This window comes from Cordyceps fumosorosea, assembly GCF_001636725.1.
Source record: "Cordyceps fumosorosea ARSEF 2679 chromosome Unknown scaffold_27, whole genome shotgun sequence".
Taxonomy (NCBI): Eukaryota; Fungi; Ascomycota; class Sordariomycetes; order Hypocreales; family Cordycipitaceae; genus Cordyceps; species Cordyceps fumosorosea.
Window position 1 is genome coordinate 1 of NW_017387327.1, and position 21,221 is coordinate 21,221.

At 52.9% G+C, this 21,221-nt stretch overlaps 6 protein-coding genes across 6 annotated transcripts; 4 read left to right on the top strand and 2 right to left on the bottom strand.

The window, feature by feature from the left end:
- Positions 1–1,900: 1,900 nt before the first annotated feature.
- On the bottom strand, positions 1,901–3,674 carry ISF_08124 (Major facilitator superfamily domain, general substrate transporter; the record flags this gene model as incomplete). The annotated part of the gene is made up of 2 exons (XM_018851727.1): positions 1,901–3,352; positions 3,411–3,674. 2 exons carry the CDS (start codon positions 3,672–3,674, stop codon positions 1,901–1,903), a joined length of 1,716 nt encoding a protein of 571 aa, XP_018700997.1.
- Positions 3,675–5,849: 2,175 nt separating this feature from the next.
- Positions 5,850–6,968, top strand: ISF_08125 (inositol monophosphatase family protein; the record flags this gene model as incomplete). The annotated part of the gene is made up of 1 exon (XM_018851728.1): positions 5,850–6,968. One exon carries the CDS (start codon positions 5,850–5,852, stop codon positions 6,966–6,968), a length of 1,119 nt encoding a protein of 372 aa, XP_018700998.1.
- Positions 6,969–7,474: 506 nt separating this feature from the next.
- Positions 7,475–8,638, top strand: ISF_08126 (Pantoate-beta-alanine ligase; the record flags this gene model as incomplete). The annotated part of the gene is made up of 1 exon (XM_018851729.1): positions 7,475–8,638. The coding sequence occupies one exon, from the start codon at positions 7,475–7,477 to the stop codon at positions 8,636–8,638; it is 1,164 nt and encodes a 387-aa protein (XP_018700999.1).
- Positions 8,639–10,660: 2,022 nt separating this feature from the next.
- On the top strand, positions 10,661–16,388 carry ISF_08127 (ATPase-like, ATP-binding domain protein; the record flags this gene model as incomplete). The annotated part of the gene is made up of 8 exons (XM_018851730.1): positions 10,661–10,830; positions 10,885–11,497; positions 13,431–13,693; positions 13,746–14,084; positions 14,150–14,761; positions 14,814–15,900; positions 15,983–16,285; positions 16,362–16,388. The coding sequence occupies 8 exons, from the start codon at positions 10,661–10,663 to the stop codon at positions 16,386–16,388; spliced, it is 3,414 nt and encodes a 1,137-aa protein (XP_018701000.1).
- Positions 16,389–16,871: 483 nt separating this feature from the next.
- On the bottom strand, positions 16,872–19,489 carry ISF_08128 (Phospholipid/glycerol acyltransferase; the record flags this gene model as incomplete). Its single annotated transcript, XM_018851731.1, has 3 exons — positions 16,872–17,342; positions 17,401–19,258; positions 19,311–19,489. 3 exons carry the CDS (start codon positions 19,487–19,489, stop codon positions 16,872–16,874), a joined length of 2,508 nt encoding a protein of 835 aa, XP_018701001.1.
- A 487-nt stretch (positions 19,490–19,976) lies between these two features.
- On the top strand, positions 19,977–20,678 carry ISF_08129 (Ribonuclease P/MRP, p29 subunit; the record flags this gene model as incomplete). The annotated part of the gene is made up of 1 exon (XM_018851732.1): positions 19,977–20,678. The coding sequence occupies one exon, from the start codon at positions 19,977–19,979 to the stop codon at positions 20,676–20,678; it is 702 nt and encodes a 233-aa protein (XP_018701002.1).
- Positions 20,679–21,221: the final 543 nt, after the last annotated feature.

The following is a 21,221-nucleotide window of genomic DNA, read 5'->3' on the forward strand; positions in this document are numbered from 1 at the left end:
GGCCGCCTCCCCGGCTGCCTTGCATACATTCTTGATTCGTAACAATATAATAGTAAGCTTTATTATATTGTATACTACTATAGTATTTAAGTGTAACTACTAGCTACTTTATATTAAAATAGATTTAATAAAAATTACCTTTAAAGTATAAATAAGTAAATATAAAGAATAATTAAAGAGAATAAATAGTATATTTAGTTAAAAGGACTTATATTTACTATTATATTTTAGTCTATAAGATCTTATAGAGTTTAAAATATATTAAAGTATTATATACCTCTACTATTAGCTTTAAAAAAGATAAAGATAAAAAAGAAGTAAATAAGGCTATAGTCTAACTCTAATATCCTCTTAATTTCTTAAAAAGGTTAAAGCTTATTAAGAAATAAAATGAATACTTTAAACTAGTTAATACCCTTTAAGCTTAAGGTTAATTAACTACTTATTTTTACTAGATTAATAAAATAAACACTTAGAAGCTAAAAGAAATTCCTAATTATAAAATATTATTAGTTATAAGTAATTTATTTTAAAAGAATATAAATATAACTTAATTAATCTTTAATCTCCTGGGACTAACGGAATTTCAGACTTAGAGCAATCTGCTCCGATGAAGGGATGGTACCAATCACAAAAAAGCACCCAGGATGGAAAGTGCAATTTCAAATACTTGGCATCGGAAGAATTGCCGCAAACGAGTATCAAGCAGAGGGAAAACAGGTGCAAGATATCGAGAGACTGGTCCATAGGCTTTGTATATCTGGATAACTCCGTATATCTCAGCAGCGACGACAAAGCAGGTTTGAAAGAATTTCATGATGAAGTAACGTATAAAGACGGGGCGAAAAATTTGCTTGCGTCGACAGCCGATGATTCAAGAAAGAATCAGAAAAGAAAATGTAGAATGAGGCATCTTGTGAAGGATATCGCATTTCCTCGCTTGCTACAAACTTTTGGAAGGTATGCTCCTCCAGTTGCGCTGCCAGCTGGCGACTCTACGGCTGAGGAAGGTACAGGCACGGTGCCATCAATTGAACGACAAGAGAAACAATTGAAGGGTGGAATGAGCTAAAATGGACTGTACCGGTACATTAAAAAAGGAACCGGCGCCGAATCAAGCACAATTTGTTTTGTGGCGGCGTCAATCGATGCAGAGACTCGGGATGTAAAATGAAGTAAGGATGGGACGTCTGCGAGGCATTGCTTTCGCTCGCTACACCGATGCCTCAGAATCTGATAACAGTTCTGGAAGAGTTTCAATGTAATTTCGCGAAAGAAAATCATGACAAAGTTAAAGACTGTTGGGAACCGTGTCGGGGGGCTTGTGAAAACGATGTTACATAGTAGTGTGGATGTAGCGCCAAAAACATTAAGATCCAGTAGATAAAGAACCGCAATGAAGAACGAAACGGGACCCCGAGTTCTCTGTTATCTATGGTCGTATGTGCTGGTTGTTGGTCAATTACGTCATATAACGTCTGTTTAGTGAAACTCAGCCATGTGAATGAATAAGAAAACAATTGACCAGAAAGACGCTCGGCGCTATTTATTTGAATCCTTCTCTTGAAAATTTTCTCTCCGCTTCGCCGTTTGCCTTTTTTGCTCTCTTCGCTCGATGCCTGCTAGAGAAGAAAGCGACCGTCTCAGTGGTGCCGGTTTCATGAGAGGAAAGGTACGCAGCATACTCAAGGTATAAAATATAGGGGAAACAAATCTGTTAGTATTAAGATAAGCTTATAGTGCTAGACATGACTATTGGTAGAGACTTTAGTAGTTGAAACATTTCACCCCATTGTGGCCAAAAGACATTGACATTACTCATTATACATCTATTAATCCTCCATCTATATTCCCAAGAAACTTTGACAAAAACGCCGAGACATGAAATCCTAATCCGTATTTATGCCATACCACCAACACCGGCGGCCTGCTTCAGCTTGGTCCAGCGAGTAAAGAGACCGATCGTGGTGGCCACACCAGTGGCAGCAATGCAGAGGGCAAAGACGACCTTGAGGCCATGCATGTATCCATCGATGACGATCGGGATCTGGTCGGCAGGGAAGGCATGTCGGATGTTGGTGGCGCCCGTGAGGATGAGCGTCGCCTTGTCAATCTCCGGCGCACGCTGCAGAACGTAGCTCACCATCTGGTTCAAGAAGGCCGACTGGGCGGCGGAGACGAGGAACGCGCCGCCGAGGCCCTGGAAGAACAGCAGCATGCCCGTCGCCGAGGCCAGGTCCTGGGGCTCGACGGTGCCCTGGACGGCGATCATGGGCAGCTGGAACGCGACGCCCCAGCCGGCGCCCGCCACGATCTGGTAGCCGATCCAGGCGCCCGTGGACGAGGTCACGCTGAGGAGGAAAAGCAGGCCGGCGCCGACGGTGGCCACGGCGCCGCCGCCGATCAGCAGGAACTGGTAGTACCCCGTGGCGGAGACGAGACCGCCGCTGGCGATGGTGCCGATGGTGACGGCGATGATGAAGGGCAGGTTGCGCACGCCGCTCATGGTCGGGCTCGCGCCGTGCACCGACTGGAAGTACACGGGGATGTAGTAGATGGCCGCGAAGAAGCCGCCCGCGAAGATGAAGCTGTACGCCATGGCCACCACCAGCGTGCGGTTCCTGACCAGGTGCGGCGAGACCATCGACCGCTCCCCCTGGAAGTACTGCAGCACCACCCAGGCGCCGACGATGGCGACGAAGCCGACCAGCAGGCCGACCACCGTGGAGGAGCCCCAGGTGTGCGCGGTGCCGCCGTACTGCACCGCCAGGATGTACGTGACCGTCGCACCCATCATGAGCACCACGCCGAGCGGGTCCGTCTGCAGGATCTTCTCGCGCAGCGGGGCCTTCTCGGGGACGGCCGCGCGGGGCGTCTGGAAGAAGAGGAAGATGACGGCGGCGGAGACGGCGCCGATGGGCAGGTTGATGTAGAAGCACCAGCGCCAGGAGACGCTGTCGGTGAAGGCGCCGCCGAGGAGCGGGCCGATGACGCTGGCGAGGCCGTACGAGGCGCCGAGGATGCCGGTGAAGGCGGGCCGCTTCTTGGGCGGCGCGGAGAAGGCGATGATGGTGTAGGCGCCGGCGCCGAGACCCGCGGCGCCGAGGCCGGCGATGGCGCGGCCGGTGATGAGCGCCTCGGCGTTGGGCGCGGCGCCGCAGATGACGGAGCCGAGCTCGAAGATGAAGATGGCGACGAGGAAGGAGGCCTTGAGCGGGAAGTACTTGTAGATCTTGCCCCAGGTCGACTGGAAGGCGCCGACGGTCATGAAGAAAGCGGCGCCGTACCAGCCAACCTTGTCCAGGCCCTTGAACTCTTCGGTGATTTTGGGGATGGCGGTGGCGACGATGGTCTAGGGATCAGAATGTTAGTAGGGTATTGATGGCATGGGAGGAATGTGGAAGGCCTACCATGTCGAGGGCGAGGAGGAAGATGGCGAGGACGAGAGCGACGACGATGAAGATGAGTTTGGTGCCGGACGGGTATTCTTCTTCACTGGGCTGGTCGGGTTGTGTCTTGGCAGCCTCGGTGTCGGATTCCGTCTTGCCGCCTAAGGAGCTGCTGTCGGGGATCTGCTTCTCGAGGGCATGATCTTCGCCGGCGAGGGTTGGTGTGGTCGAGGTCGCCCAGCCAGGTTCGCGAGGCACCTCGAGGGTGTTTCGTGTCGATGTCATGTTGTGGCAATGGTGAGTGTGGATGTTGTTCGAGACGTGATATCAAGAGTATACTCTAAAGGGCTGTTCTTCTTTGCCCAAGTTTGATTGCGATGGATCTTATACAAAGATGTCGGTGGGATCTCGGGGACTTTAATACACACACACATACGGAGAGAGTAACTCCAACTCCATCAGACAACAAAGAGGCTCCATCCGTCCCAAGTCACAGGCATAACGCGGAGCGCAGTTTCTGACCAATTTAGTCAAGGGGATAACAATAAAAAAATGTAGCTTGTTGACCCGGTGTGAGGTCGGACGCTTGCGAACCCGAGCACCGTGCTAAAGTCCATGTAAGTCCGCCACTACCAGCCAACACACCAAGATGATGCACGGTGAGCGGGGCCGCAAGAAGGGAGACTCTGTATGACTTGTATGACTGGTTTTGCCCTATTCTGCACCGTCTCTAGGAATAAGCTCCGCTGATTGGCGCTGGTCAAGTCCAGTCCACATGATAACGCGTTATGCCGGGCTGTGGCGTCAGCACGCTATAGGTAAGGCTAGCTGGCGATGGCTGCTTTGGGAACGAGGCGAGACAAGGCAAAGAAAGCTGGATGGATCATGGATGTGATAACACGTGGATTTGCTTTGAAATCTCTCCGCAGCCAATCTAGTCTTCCTGGCTGTTGGGCATATACGTCCATCGAGCTGCGAACGACTTACATGCACATTGCAGTCACTTTCTCAGCGGTCGCATTTGCCGACATTGAGTCTACCGTCACAATGATTACTATGATGTACCAAGAATATATGCTCCATGTCACCTTAGTTCCACGAGTTTCATATTGCCCAAATAACATGAGCTACCCCTAGTTACCCGTCAGCCTTAACAAAGTATGCAGCTACAACGATAACACTGTCCTTGACTGGTGGAACAGGCAGTGGAGAGCCCGTGTTAACCTGCCGGACCTTGCGGACATTGGGCTGAGTAATCTACAGCAGTCCTTACACAACCCATTGCGACGCGACCGCTGGTTGGAGAATGACAGAGCCTCACGGAGGTTGCCCAAGGCGGATCCGAGCAAGGGCCCGAGTTAGATCGAAGGTTTCAGTGAGGTCGCCGGGTGACGCGCCCGAGACCTTGACCAACGAACGCATGTCGCAATCCACAGCTGGCTGTTCGCGGTCATGGCTAGTTAGCTAGGACAAGCGTCGCTCCGCAACTCTACCGCCGCCGTTGCGGACTTGCTTAGCAATTTGTTCAGGGATGATTACAGTAGCTGCTGAAGTCAAGGGTGTTGACGGTTCAAATTTCGCCGCGGCAGAGCAAATTTCGAACGAGAATGGACGTGAGGCAACACAAAAGAAGTCTCCGAGATGGGAGCTTTGGGAAGCCCTGATCAACTAGTGCATATTGCTACCCGGGAGGGCCAAATCAGGCTGCTAGTTGCTGCCGGTACTTTTTAAGCTCGTTATCTCCAGGCTGGCTCCGACTGCCTGCGAGCCGCCAGCGTTGGACGTCTAGGCCGCACAGAGGTAGGAACAAGTTGCAGCCTTGATGTAGAGTCCAGAGAAGCTGGTCGTCGCGAAATCCGGTCAGCAGCCAATAGACCAAATCGGAGGAGTGGGGGTCAATTTCACCAGCACCACCAACCACTTCGTCCCATGATATGTTCTTTTTTTTTTTTTAATCCTTCCAATCTCTCGCCCCTTTCGAATTGCCGTGGACATGCCCAAGAGGCCGTTTCTCGGCCCGCATCGCTGCAGAACCGGCCGGAACCCGCTCTTGGCACTCGACCGGTCAGGTCACGGTCCGGTCCGGAAGCTGCCGTCCCCATCCCTGTTCTTGGCTGCCACGCTGCTTCATCTGTACGCTGGCACACCGGTCAAGTGTCCTTCTTCCCTGTACTACGTGCTCTGCCCGGAACTGTATCGGCCTCCATGCATCTACACGTGGCGTCGGTTGAGCTTCATTGCCTCAAAGCGGCTAGGCTGTGGACCGTATAAGTGGAATGCGCATGGAGGACTGCGTCCGAACAATGGACCAAGACAGAGGGGTATTGGGGTTGCGAGAGTGATGAACGGATGGTTGGGCTTCTGTTTGGATTTTGAGAAATTATTCTGCTCAAAAACATCCAACTTGCTCCTCTCCTGGTCATTGTGATACCGGCTTCATCCACGACAGCCTCAGACATCATGGGTTCCACCATGTACGCCGAGGAGCGGCATATTGCCTCGCTTGCCGTCCAACATGCTTCGTTGCTCACCAAATCTGTCATGCGATCGATAAAACACGTGTCCAAAAAAGATTCCACCCCGGTCACGGTTGCCGATTTTGCCGTGCAAGCCCTTCTCATCAGCACCCTCAGCCAGGCATTTCCGGCCGATAACTTCCTCGGCGAGGAGAGCGCCGCCGCCCTCCGGGAAGACGCCGTCCTATGCCAGCAAGTATGGGAGCTTGTCTCTTCGTCTCAGAAGAGCCTCCTCCAGGACGAAAAAGGTCGCACCACCACGGCCCTGGTGCCACCCTCGTCGCCGGAACAGATGCTGGAGTTGATTGACCGTGGCGGCCTGGGAACCGGTGGCCGACAAGGCCGGACGTGGATCATGGATCCGATCGACGGCACGGCGACCTTTATTGAGGGCGGCCAGTACGCCGTCGCCGTCGCCCTCGTCGAGGATGGCAGAGAAGTCCTCGGCGTAGTGGGCTGCCCGAACCTCGCGCTCGACCTGCCCCGTCTCGAAAGCGTGCCCGCCGACGATGACGGCCACGGCTTCGTCGCCTCCGCCGTCCGAGGCGACCACGGTGTCCTCGTGCAGCCGATACGCCCCTCCGGCGAGCTTCCTCCCGGACAATTCATCCCATCCCGCCGCCTGTCGTCGCAGCCCACCGCCGACTTAAACTTTGTGGACTCGGTGCTCGGCGAGGAGTATCAGTTGCGGCAGGCCAAGAAGCTGGCAACCGGTCTCGGCTGCGCGTCCTTCCCGACGACGGAGATTTGGTCAACCCAGGTCCGGCTTGTCGTCATGGCCCTGGCCGGTCGCGACAACATGGTGCAGGTCCGCCTTCCACGACCGTACAGCGGCGGCGAGGAGGATCCGGAGAACTACATCTGGGACTATGCGGGCGCGCACGTGATCCTGCTCGAGTCCGGCGGTGTCGCGTCTGATTTGAATGGCAAGGAGATTGATTTCGGGACGGGCAGGCGGCTGTCGGGCAACTGGGGATTGATCGCTGCGTCTCGTCCTGAATTGCAAGCTCGGCTTCTCGGTCAGGCGAGGGAGTTTTGCGCGGGAGAAGCGGTAAAAGGTTAGAGCAGTCAAGTCCGGGGATAACGAGGAGTCGCAGTGAGGATGCGGCTGATCAAGATGCGTGGGTGATGACGTGCAGTGCTGCACACGTCAATGCCATCATGCCAGGGTATAGATCCTGGATGATTGTTCCGGGGCCGGTGAGAGACATTTTTTCAGTAATTTTCGTAAATTGAGTGATGGCAATTGATCGTAATAAAAAAAAAAGAAGCAAGGAGCTTCAATGAGTTTCTTTTTCTAAACTCCTGTGATGTGCAATTGTTCAGTACGGCCTTTTTGATGTGTGGACCCACGCCTATCCCATCCCCAAAACTCCGCGGCAGATATCGTCACGATCATCCTTCACCTCTTCCAACTCGCCGCAGCAAGGAGAGCTAATGGGTCATGTGGTATGAATTGGCACGTATAAATTCACCAATTCCCCCACTGGCCTGATTTCCACGACTTTTCTCTCCTCTCTCCTCTTCCGTCCTCCTCCCCCGCCCGCCATCACGACCTCTGCCGAAACCATGTTTGCCGCCCTCGGCCGCCCTCAACTCGCGGCACGCGTGCCTCCCACCACCGCCGCGGCCGCTCCTCGAATATTCGCCCAATCCGCCTGCTCCACGCCCTCCTCCTCCTCCTCCTCCTCCTCCCGCGTCGAAAAACTCCCCTCCTCGTCCATCCCCGTCCTGCGCACCGTCGACGCCGTCCGCCGCTGGCGCCGACCACACACCCTCGCCCAGCAGACCGTTGGCCTCGTGCCCACCATGGGCGCGCTGCACGCCGGCCACCTCGCGCTCGTCCGCGCCGCCGCGCGCGAGTGCCACCACGTCGTCGTCAGCGTCTTCCTCAACCCGGCACAGTTCGGCGAGCGCGAGGACCTGGCCTCGTACCCATCCACCTGGGCCGCCGACGCCGCCGCGCTCGCCCGCCTCGACCGCGAGGAGCTCGCCGCCGACGGCGCCAACCTCGGCCGCCTCTCCGCCGTCTTCGCCCCGCCCCCCACCGAGATGTACCCGTCCGGCCCGCCCGGCCAGGCCGTCGACAGCAAGGGCAGCTTCGTCACCATCACCCCCGTCGGCGAGGTGCTCGAGGGCGCCAGCCGGCCGACGTTCTTCCGCGGCGTGGCCACCGTCTGCATGAAGCTGTTCAACATTGTCCAGCCGGACCGCGTCTACTTTGGGCAAAAGGACGTCCAGCAGACGGTGGTGGTGCGCCGCATGGTGAGCGACTTTGCGGTGCCCACGAAAGTGGTCGTGTGCCCGACGGAGCGCGCAGAGGACGGGTTGGCGCTTAGCTCGCGCAACGTGTACCTGGGCACGCGCCGTCGCAGGGTCGCCGTCGTGCTAAACCGCGCGCTCGTCGCGGCGGCCAACTCGTACGGCGGGGGCAACCTGCGGCGCGAGGCCGTCCTCGGCACCGCGCGCGAGGTCGTGGCCGCCGTCGTGCAGGCGCAGGCCCGGCTGGCGCCCACCCAGCGCGTGCTGTTCGAGGTCGACTACATTTCCCTCGCGGACCCGGACACGCTCCAGGAGGTGGACGTGATCGATCCGGAGCGAGGGGCGGTGCTCAGCGGCGCAATCAAGATGCTGCCGCTGGAGGAGGCCGTCCCTGGCGAGGATGTCGGCCATGCCGGGGGCCCGGCCGTGAGGTTAATAGACAATCTCATCCTGGAGCCTATAAAAGCATAGATTTATATAGAGAGGTGATGTCACTGGTGAAGTACCAGCAGATTAGACCATTGTGAACCTATAGTTGGGGTTGATTACGACTAGCGAACACCGGCTGTTATACGCTGTCTTTTCAAGGCTATTTTTTCTTCAGATCTTTCTTCTTTCTTAATTCTTTGCCACTCTGTTTGAATCAAACAAGTTGTGTCGCAGTGGGCACGTTGCACACATGTGGGCTGCCTGTGAGGTGGAATCTGCACGTTGTCGCAGGATGCTATGTACTGTCGCTAGCCACATCTCATCCTATAACTATATGCCCTCTTGAAAAGTCCGGGACCGAATACAAGTCCGTGTTCAGAAACTTATATCAGTAGCCATGAGGTACTACCCAAGTTAGAGGCCCCCAACCCCCACCCCTGGTTTTCCAATCTTACCACAACTATTATTATTATTAGTAGGTACTGTAGATAGGTAGTGGGTAACAAAGCGCAGACGCTTTCAATATGGTCAAAATATACAAACCAAAAATTATTAGCTTGTACTTTGCAAACTTTATAGAATCGCTATACAGTCATTGCTAGTAGTAATAGGCACGTTATTAGGTAGCAGATACAGGTCCCAGGAGGCTATGTAGGTAGTACCTGTAAGCTTCTGGATTGCCAGAGTCTTGCTCCTCTTTTTTCTCGCATCTGATGATTCCATGAACTACTAGTCCCCGTTGCGATGGTCCTGGGGGCTATGGTGAAGCTTTGTATCCGTATTTTAGATGATTGCAATGACGGATCATTTTATCTGCAGTTTGTAAGCGCCAGAAAGTAGTCATCTGAGGGGTCCAATCGGTAAGACTAGTGTAGTTAGAGGGAGGGATCGCGGGGGGTGGGCGAGTGGGGGCGGGTACAGTTGTATAGGGTAAACTGATTAGGGGTGTTGGTATATACATAAGTACCTACATAGACTGAACGTCGAGAATCAGATCGCAGAGGCGAGCCCGGAAGCCGGAGCTCACCGCACAAGAATTTTACGCCTGAGGATTTTGAAAAGCACAATATGCGGGGCAACTACTAGATCATGGTGGACGGCAAGGTATACGATGCGACCAGCGTACTGGGGTGGCATCCCGGAGGAGCTGCTGCCATCTTGTCTCATGCTGGCGCTGGCTGTGCTTTCAAGCTGGCTGAGAATGAGAACAAGGCGATATCATAAGTGACCGCTCACCACGGAGTGGCAGAAGCGCCGGGAACACTCGGAAATGGCCGTAAGCCTGCCATCCTTCGCTCCAGTTTGCTGCAGATCCGTCATGCAGGGGCCCTTTGAAAAGGCTAGACTCACTCAGCCTCGAGTAATAATAATAAATGCTGATGATGATTCCCCACGGCGTCATCTATATCCAACGGTTCCACTAGACGCATGCTTCCGTCGCAAATCGAATGCAAGAGGCTCAGGATGGCAAAGCACGTCTTCATAGCAGTTGTATCACTTGCAAGTCCAGCAGTTTATTTGAGCATAGAACCGGTGCTCTCGGACGACATACACCTCCACACAAGAGTTCCTAAATCACGGCGGGTTACTTCGAACAACCGTTCAGAATCAATCAGGCTGCAGGGGTGTCATATAACCTGCTCCGGAGAGGATCCCGAAAGGCCGAAGCGGTGCGCCGTACGACGCCCACCCATGCAGCCACAAGCTCTTTGACGGGTGTTGGACGGTGCGATGGTGAAAGGCACGCGTTTCGGCCGTTCAAGCAAGGTCCTTTAGCAAGTACCTGTATCTATAGAAGTCGGGAGCGCCACATAATCAGTGTTTCCATCAATCAGCTCAGCGCCAGGTTCATGTCCACCCGGCTGGCCGGCCGTAGACTCTGCCCTGCCTGCATCGTGGCACCGCACCCGTTTCCCCTCTATCTGAGTTCGAAATCCCAAACGCAAGTCTTTGCTTTCACAGACTCTGCAGAGCGACAGAATTCATTCAACCGCTGACAAGGTGACTAAAGGCTTTTTCTTCTACCCGCAAAATTCACCAGCCTTCGCTGTCCTACGGTTCAGAATGGCTACTCCAAAAGAGGCTCAGGAGGTAGTCACGAAGCTTACCAAGAAGTATGGGTACTTGCGGCCGGAATTGCTGGAGAAGCTGGGCGAATTGAACGCTGAGTATCTTGAGGAGCTTGAAGAATACAAAGCAACGACGGAGAAGGCCATTTCACACTCTATTAAAACGTGAGCACTCGAGCCTTGCAGTTCGCATGTCAACTACCAACTAACCATCTGCAGCCTTGCACGCACCGTCTATGATAGCAATGCTCGGTTCATTTTTGAGCTGTTGCAGAACGCAGACGACAACAAGTTTACTGAGGCAGCCAAGAAAAGGCGAGCGCCAGGCATCACCTTCAAGCTATGGCCCGACAAGATCATCATTGACTGCAATGAGGATGGCTTTACCACAAAGGATCTCGAAGCAATCTGCTCCATAGGCCAGAGTTCCAAAACCATCTCGCACGGATACATTGGCGCCAAGGGCATCGGTTTCAAGTCAGTCTTCATGGTGGCCTCAAAGGTGCACATTCAGTCAGGCCATTTCTCGTTCGAGTTTCTTCACCGGAGAGAAGATCCCGGCATCGGAATGGTGAGGCCATTCTGGAAGACACCAGACCAGACGCTTGATGGCCCAATGACACGGATGACACTCTGGCTGCATAGCGATGGAGATGCGGCGGAAACAGCCCATCAGCGAGATGTCATTGACCGCCAGTTCAAAGATCTTGAGGTGGCTTGCCTCCTATTCCTCAGAAATTTGAGAGAAATTACAGTCGAACGGTACGATGACTCAGACGTCCTCGCCGAGTCGCGAAAGTTTACCAAGAGTGGCCCAATTGGCCGCCATCGAGTAGCCCTTGAAACAACGACTCGCAAGTCTTTCGGACGCGAAATCAGTTCTCGCCGAACCTACCACGTTACTCGGCTAGAAGCCACCAATTTACCTCACAGCAGCAACAGGTCCCTGACTTCATCCGAAGAGAACCTGAGGATGGCTGGACAAGCTGAGGTTGTGCTGGCATTTCCGCTTACTGAAGAGACCCCCACTCAAGGATCCCGACCCATCACGGACAAAGTACAGCATCTCTTTGCCTTTTTACCGTTGAGACAAGATTCCAGATTCAAGGTAGGCAGTTATTATACTCTCTTACTCGGCCGTTCATGTTCTTGTAAGCTGACGCGCGTGGCAGTTTTTGATCCACTCCGACTTTGACACAAATGCCAGCCGCCAAGACGTTCTCGTTGATTCTCAAAGAAACATCAGTCTCCTTGATTGGATTGCCAAAACCTTTGTACTTGCCGCGGGGCAGTTCTCAGCGCAGCAGTTCACCTCGTTGTCCTACGAATGGCCCTTGTTTCTTCCGGAGAGCTCTACTTGGGGGGGTTTCTGGTCGACTCTCGAACAAAAGATTCACCGAGGGATCAGGAACACACCGTTGTTCAGGTCACGAAGTCATAACACCTTGCGGAGATTGCATGAACTCTGCGAAGTTCCAGGTTACGGGCGTCTGGCAAATGGCGAACCTGTTCTGGAGGATGCGACTGAGGATATATACCTCTCCAAACACTACTCATTTGAGGTCAGACGCAGGCTGAGAGAGCCACAATATGGCCTTGAGACGTTAAACTATCACAAGTTTCTTGAAATATTACGGAAAGATCTTGCTTCCGATCACTCTGAAATGCGCAACGCAGATCCTGGCCGCAGTACAGATGTTCGTGCCGAATGGCATTCAGTGGTTGCCAAAGCGATCATCGACGCTGGACGGACCAACGATATACACAATCTTGAGCTACTACCTTTACGGAACGGCAGATGGGTAACGGGCAGAGATATGCCTGTTTATTTGCCGACCGTTGGCAACATTCCAATTCCGTTAGGACTCGGGTTGCGGGTCCTTGAGCCCTCCGCGGTGGCCAACGATGCTCGAAAGGGGCTTTTTCTGACATTGGGGGCTACAGAAGCGTCAGCCAACACTGTGAGAGCTTCTATATTGATTGAGTTCTTGATAATAAGCCTTTTTAACCCTCTTGACCATCTTCGCTTCTTGTACCAAACGTCACCTCCTGAGATGAAACTGCACGTACATGAGCCGAAGGGAGTGTTTCGCTTCATCTACTTGGATCGGGATCAGTTTATTAAGCCAAGTGAAGCGGACGTTTATCTTCCTCAAGATTCCGGCTCATATGGACCCATTGCTCTATTGTCAGATTGTGATACGATAGCAATCAATTACGCGGACCCGGCAATTCTTCGAGATCCTCCACCGAGGCCATCTGATGATCATCCGACATGGATACAATGGCTGCACGGTTGTATTGGCATTCGGTCCCATCTGCGACTATTTAACGCGGAGATGACAGGACTATCAGACGCAGCACTGTATGTGCTGTCGCATAAACCGTTTAGCTTTCTTGGTTTGCTTGAACAACTCTGGAAAAACCAGCCCCCAACACTGAAGATGACCGCTTCCTTGCGTCAGCTCATTGGTGAGATGGATGTGACGTCCATTTGCAATTTTGCATACCCTATTTCACTACAGGAAAGTTATTTCCCTCTCAGAAGCTTGCGAGAAGAGGTGGAACAATATATGGAAAACTCGGCTGCCTTTCCTTTTCTTCAAATTGAGACTGAGACGGATTCATTTCCTGAAATTCCTGGGAAGTGGATGTTTCTATATAGAGACTTCCGTGTTCGCGGGGACAATGATTTGAAGTTTTTACTCGACATTCTGTGGTGGATTTGGTCGGACAATTCTGACGACTCTGACGACTCTGACGAGTCTGGCCAGTCTGGCCAGTCTGGCCAGTCTGAAGACTACAACGACTCTGACGAGGCTGAAGACTACGACAACTCTGAAGCTTTTAGAAACTTGAACTTTTCTCAAGACTCCGAGGGCTCCGAGTACTCTTGGCAATCCGATAGCTCGGGTAGAGTTGTCATTCTATCAACAATACAACTGCAAAAACTTTGCAACTTGTACACGGCCATATATGCCAAACTTGTCCTATCGAAGGATCCGACACAGGATAGAATTAACATCGAGTCAGCCCACACTCTCTTTGCTGGACTTGACACGAGCTAACGAACCACCTAGGGAACTTTTCGACGAGGACGTGATCTATATTCCAGATGAGGACGCTCCGTACTGGGTTGGCCGTTCGCAGTGCCGCTGGCATGGGCCACCACTGACCACAATCGACGTCCTTCACAATCTTTACGGTCGCACGTTGGGTGATGAGCAAATGACGAGCCTAGGACTACTTTTCAGCAAAACACTCATGATCCCCGATGTCTCTGCTGAGGATATCATTGAGGAACTCAAACTTATCAGGGACGACTGGGTGATGGACCCTGACGAGCCAAGCCTGAACAGCATAAAAGAACTGTACCGATATCTGCATGAATCTGAAAATTGCGACTCTTCTGCCTACAGGTACAGTATTTCGTGCTATTCGGCCCTTATTCTGGCCGCTGTTTAGTTAGCTAATCTAAGTGCAGTGACGGGTTTCGGTCGGAGGGCCTTATATACGCAAGATCTGGAGGCACGTGGGGCTGGTACAAGAGCTCAGATTGCTTATGGTCGAGCAGAACCAATATCGAAGGAAAGGCTGTACTAAACACCCATTATGAAGAGTTTGAAGACTTCTTTGTGGGTTGTCTTGGCGTGAAAAGCCTTACCCTCGAAATGGTTTATGATGAGCTGAGCCGCACAAGGTCACAAGATGTCACAGACATCAAATCAAAGATTCTGGTGTTTGCCAGCCTTCTGGCGGCCGAGCCAACAGACTTGGAACCGGCACCGATATTGGAGGCTAGCGTATTCCCTCTCAAATACCCTGACAATCCGGCGGTAAAGCTTGTGAAGGGAAACATAGACTTTGCTATTGCTGACCGCGACTATCTAAGGCAGCGTTTCCAGGGCAGGGCCAAGATTCTTGATCTTACATTGGAACAAGTCCGTCGTGCGAGCCCATTTTTTGAATGGCTCAACTTCCAGGGCAGATACCTTTCGAAGCGCCTAAAAGAAATTACCTCTGTAGGTGCTGTATCAGGCGTTGTCGTTTCATCTGCCACGCAGGCCATGCAACGGAAAGCCAAGTATTTACTTCGGTATGTTGAAAAGAATGCGGCAAAGACGAATGCGTGGCTAACACGTGGGCAGGATTGCTGCAACTTTTGAAAGCCCCCGCTACGAAAACGACAATGTCGGACTACTCCAGCAGCTACATAGTGTTTCGGTTATTGAGACGGATACTTTGTCTACCACCCTCTCCATCATACAAGACAATAGACCAATTTCTGTGGAGTCGGAGACTGGCAGCGTGCACATTGCAGAAACAGCAGACAGCATGACCATCTATGTGCCGAAAGACAAGAGAGCAAGAGCAATTTGCTTTGCTTCGGTGCTGCCCGCTGCCTACGCTGACTGGCTCATGCTAGACCCGACGAATAATCGGCAAGGCATTGTTACTGAGGACATGATACCTACGCTCATGTCTGTATTTGCTTGCCCAGCATCCGCCCTTGATACTGTTCTCGATCGCTGCGGTATATGCAAGGCATCATCATTTTCGGATATAGATGATAGCTCCGAAACTGAGTATGAGGATAGCTGCGAGGATGATTATGAAGATGACGGCAAGGATGATTATGAAGATGACGGCGAGGATGATCATCAAGATGACGGCGAGGGTAGTGACGCAAGCCATACCCTTACGCCAAATACAGGGCTAGAAGCTGGGCAGCGGAACAATGCCCCTGGCTTTCCGAGAGCTTCTTCACGGCAAGATTCCCTCTCTGAGCGGTCGGAGACCGTTGGTAGAGATGCGCATGAAAACGGGGTGCAAAGCAGTTCACAAACTGTGCTTAATGTCGAGCACGCGAGCAGCAGCATTTCGCAGCAGCGCCACTCGCCATCGTTGACCGCCCGAGTTCATCAACCCGTCCTAGGCCATCCGAGTACAGCCTCAAATTCTAGGTTGTCCATGAGTCCTTATTTGGGAGCTGGACTAGATTCCCATGGGCAATACGAGATTCTCTTACAGCGCGTTGTTGACGCTGCGCGGAGTCGGAGTAGCCAGTTTCCTCAGGTCACCGCCCTCAACATGCAAGTCTTGGCAGATGCCCTTCCCGGTGGCGACGATGATGTCGACGTTGAAAGCTATGATAGAGCCGGCGTGAACATCAGGGTCGGCTCAATGAGTCGGCTCGAGCGCGACAAGAGAGTCGGGGCAGCGGGAGAGCTCTATGTAAGTTACGGACCGATACTGTTCCAGAGGTTGCATCGGGTTCACAAAGCATCTACTAACCACGTACTGTGTGTTGCTGTAGGTTTATGAGCTACTCTTCAAGGAAAACCTCCCAGGCTGGGGTCGTGACAACTGGCAGAGCCGAATCAGGACCTACGCGCGGGCACATCCTGACTATGCGCTGCTGGAGGCGTGGACTCGGAGCGAGACGTCGGACCTTGTATATGACGACTCCCAAGGCCATCTTACCGAGAAGCTCATCAACTGGGGCTATCTGGAGGCCGAAAAATGGCAGCATGCGTGTCCAAAGTATTATCTCGAGGTCAAGACAACAACTGGCCCGTGTGAGACTCCTTTTTATGCCAGCGGCAAGCAGTACCGGCTGGTAAGTCGTGCACGAGAAGACGCATACGCCAAAATCCTTACCTTTTTTTTTTTTTTTTTCTAACGCATGCACGCAGCAGAGACCACGTCGGAGATTTACATGATTCTTCGAGTGTTCTCATTGAATAGCGATAGAATCGGGATGCGTGTATACGTTAATCCTGCCCGCCTGAGAAACGAGGAAACCCTGCTATTCACGACGCAAACTTGGGCCGTGGTGCCCGGGCCGGGCAGAGCCGCCGGCGGAGGAATATTTTCGATGCAATCCAACTAATAATATGCCGGGAGTACTAGTTTCACCTCTCTGCGGGACATTTTCACAGGCTACAAGGAGTGACAAGTCCTCCGAGTACTAGAATTGACGGCTGCACATAACCCTACTGCCTCGTAGAGCAACTACCTTCCGCCTCTAGTTCAGAAATATCTTCGCATCTCGGCATCTAGACTGCCGTTGTATATATCAAAATATATTGAACAACGACCCAAGGTTTGAGTTTGAGCAAACGCAGGCATCAAGAGAAACAAATCAGTAATATACACCTGCAATGGTCCGCTGTGCCATTGCCCCCGCGGCACATCATGCCATCTTATAGGTTTGGCCTCCCCCGCATCTTTCTGCGCCGACGCGCCTCGCCTACAGTCTTGTGCAGCGTTTCTGCTTCCTCTTGGCTCAGACGATTGGGGATCTTTTGCTTGCCGGCCTTGGCGCTTTCTTCCGCCTGCTCGAACAGCTTTCGTCCGAGCTCATCGGTTAGCCGCAGCACGCGGCTACTGACAGTCGCGCCGTCTCTTCGGTTCTTACCCTCCCGGCGGCAGCTGGCAATCTTTTCCGTAAAGTCCCAGAGCTTCCCCTCTGCGAGCAAAGCACCGGTTTCAGGGTCTCGCGGTGGCCTCCAGGACGGATCTAGCTGCATGCGAGGAGGGATCTTGGAGTCCTTGGTCTTCACAACGTGCACCATTTGGTCCTCTTCGAATCTTGTATACGAGTTCTTGAGCGTTTCCTTGTTTACGGCCTCGAAATAGGATAGATCACCTTGGTGATATAGAGTTTTCCCAAGCTGAAGAATTGTTAGTTAGCAGTGCTATCACATGGGTGTCCGATGAAAATCAACTCACGAGCTGAGCACTATTTTGCGCTTTGGATTGTTCAACCCAGACGTCAGTCGCATCTCCAGGCGGGCTTAGCCCCATCAGGGACACAGCAGCCAGCCAGCTGGCTTCAATGAAGGGCCAGATCAGGAAGCAGTAGAAATCATAGTTCTCGCGTCCTGCTCTGCGCTCTTCATCTGAAAGACCAACTTGAACCACGTTGCCCTTCTCATCCCTGGTGAGCTTCACGATGCGGTCAGCCTCCAGTCCCTTGAGCGTCTTTTCCAGGTTGGCATCGAGGCCAGCACTGCCAAAGATGAACTCGCCACGGAACAGGGACGATAGGAAGAAAACTGTCGACTTGAGTTCCTCAAACTCGATAACCTGCATTGAAGGCCCTCCACCACGCTTGACACGTGTGTACATGGCGGCGCTGACAAGGGCTTCGTAAATGAAGAGATGAATGGTCATGTTGCGATAGAAAGAAAGCTGGAAGCGATCGACAGCGTAGTAGGTGGGTTCAGCGAGTCCGTCAACCACACCAACTAAGTCTTTGCCAAGAACCTCCAGGCCACGATCAATAATCTCTGAAAGCGGTGCATTACCAGGGTGCGCGACACGGCCGCCCTTTGCTCTTACGCGAGCAGTGAGCCACTCGACGCGACGAATCAGTTCTTGCTTACCAACTCCGCGACCTCGGAGTGTAAGCAAGACAGTGCCAATAAGAGCAGTAGGCATGACAACGGAAACGGCGTTGATATCTCCAAGAACTTTGTAGCCGAGAGTCCGCAGAATCTTTTCACGAACCGCCCTGACAGCCGGGTTACGATGATCTGTGTCCAGGCCGCGAGGTACATTGGGGATTCTTGTGAGTTGCTCATCGATGAATTTTCGTAGACTCCAGGGCTCGTGGAATCGCACATCAACGCGGCCAAGCTTCAAGGACAGCACCGAAGAGCCTCCGGAAAGGAAGTCGGCAAGATTCTCCTTCTTCTTGGGAACACCTAACAGTTCGGTAACGTATCCCTCCGTCTCAATAACCTTGTCATATTGAGTGCTAACAGGGCAGATAATGGTGTCTTGGACACGACCCGAAAGAATCGAGTCGAGAACGAAGCTCAGAATACCGAATTTAGGCGGCAGCAACTTTCCGGTACGCGATCGACCCCCTTCGATGAAACATTCGAAATTGTAACCCTGTTGAAGTAATGTGTCGATGTATGACTGGACCAGAGTCGAGTAAAGTGCGTCCTCGCCGAAGGAGCGTCTGATCCACATTGCGCCAGCATGCTGCAAGAAGCTTCCAACAAGAGGGAAGTTGAGGTTATCACCAGCCACCACGACGGGCAGAGTCAAACCAAGCCGGTAGCAAATGAGCTGAAGGCTCACGTAGTCAACGTGCGATCTGTGGCTGGGGAGGAAGACAATGCTTTGCTTCTTCTTGGCAGCAAGATCGGCGACTTTGCGTAGACGCAAGACTTCCTCACTGGAGACGTGAATACCCTGGTGATAGGCTCTCGTCAGAAGCTGAGTGACCATGTAGTAGGCACCTCGGATAAACGTCTTGCTCTCCATTTTGCAAATCATTTCGTCGGTTAGCTTCTCGGCAACCTCCTGCAAGGAGTTTTCCAGGGCCACACGGCGTTGTGCCCGCTTCGTCACGTAGTCCTTGTCGTTCTTATTTAGAAGTCCTTCCTTTTCCTCGACGGCAACGCGGCTCTCTGCCAGTTGCGAGATGCGCTTCTGGAGAAGCGGCGCAGACATGACCATGGACGTCATGTTTTGAGTGAATCCAGGGTAGAAGACGGGCTGCCCGATGACATTATCGTATGCGCGCCATCCCTGGCCGGAAACGTAAAGGGAGACCTCCCGAAGAAATCTGGGCCTGTTAGCATCCCTGAAGTCGCTGTGGTAGTTAGACAGGCCGGGCAACATACTGCAGAGGCTCGGACCGAAACGACGCGAATTGGTTCATCAATGCTTCTTCCCTCCCCTCCGCGACGCCCTTCTCCGGCTCCAGGTAGCCACCGGGTTGCAGAGTGATCTCATCTCCTAGAATCTGCAGATCGGGCGCCGAATTGCTGGTCGGGTCAAGAGGCTCGTCGCTGCCAGCCATGGTGGAGGGGCGGACGGGTAAGGTCGGGGCCGATGGGGCTATGCGTGTCGCAGAAGGAGTCCGGGAATCTGGTCAAGCGGCCGCGACGAGAGAAATCAGCCAGAAAGAGTCAATTCATCGAATTAGACAGATGAATGGGATGACAGTCTGAACTGGAGAAAGCTGACTGGAGCTGCCGAAGCTGGCGACAAGCCCAAGCGTCCGGGGGTGGGGCAGACTGCGATTCTGCCGAGGCCATCAGGTCCATGTGAGGCCAAACCGCCGGCTACTAACTAATAACTAGGTTAATAACCAATGTAATAAGGCTGGCCTAACTAGACTTTTTTTTTTCTCTGGGCCACCCACTTGGCCAATGGCTTCGTCTGCATATTCACCCGTCTTCCGTCCCCCTCCTCAACAATTCAACATATTTTCTAGTTAGCGACGGCTATCTTTTTCACCCGAGCCGCGGCTATCAACTCTTTTTACAAAAGATCGTCTGTCTACCATGGCGACACTGCAGCCCCTCACGCAGGAGCTACTAGCTCGCGCCCATCCACCCGAGACCATCGAGCGCATCTTCGGCGAAAAAATTCAACACCGCAAGTTACGTCTGCGACAATCATCCCCGCCACCGTCTGCCCTAAATGCGCGGAACGCACGACGAAAAGCGCGCCAGGAAAAGAAGGAAAAAGAGAGGCAGAAGCCGAAACCGCTGTCCTCCCGCCAGCGACGCGAGCTGGGCCTCCACGACGTGCCCGCCACAGGGCAGTCCTACGATATCTACGCCGGTCTGAATAAGCTGTGGATAGGCTACGCTCGCGAGCTTCTCGGTCGAGACATATACACTGGCGGTGCCGGCGCCGCTGCGAAGCTTGCCAGCGCAGAGCTCCATGGCGCCGCGGCGCAGGTTGTCCGCAGTCGCTGCCCCGGTCGGGTCGGCATCAAGGGCATTATCGTCCGCGATCGCAAATTCGTCATCGAGATCGTTACGCAGAAGCGAGGCCTCAAGGTTGTGCCCAAAGACGGGACAACGTTCAGGATTGAAGTGCCCGCGCCGCCCGAGGACGCGCCGGCGGCTGATGCAGAGCAGGGTGCACGGGGCGCGGCGCAAATATTTGCGTTCGAGGTCCATGGCGACCAGCTGATGTTGCGCTCAGCAGACCGGGCGAATCGAAAATTTAAGCAACACTTTCTCAAAGATTTGTGATGATTATTTGACGACTGCACGACTAGAACGAATTGATACCCCAAAGTGAGTTGATAGACTCGAACATGGCTAGATTGTGAGAGCAGGAGCGGCGTATTATGTGGCAGGTGCATAGATTACTGTACGATATGTAGTTACACGGTGGAATGACAACCCTTCTGTCATTGTCTAAGGTGTCTTCATCTACGCGCGTTGTGATGGCTCTGTGGGGCACTGGACGACGCAATTGCGGTGTGTTTGAAAATAATACTGTAAGTAATCCAAACTCCAGTTGCGTTGTTGACTAGTGGCCGGTTGCCCATAGCTATCGGATAGCAGCACTTGTCACTCACTACTTTGCTCAACTGTTTACAGACTCGGGTCAACTACGTAAACGTATACCAAGGCGCTCTGGGGACACAACGCGGCCATGCCAAGCTGCAGTAACACGTTGTTGCAAGTAGGGATTCGCCAAGCTTTGGTGATCGCCGCGCGGATGCAAGGCTAATAATAAGCGGCATGATTGAAACATGAAGAAGGCTGCGTAGGCGTGTCGTGTTTGTT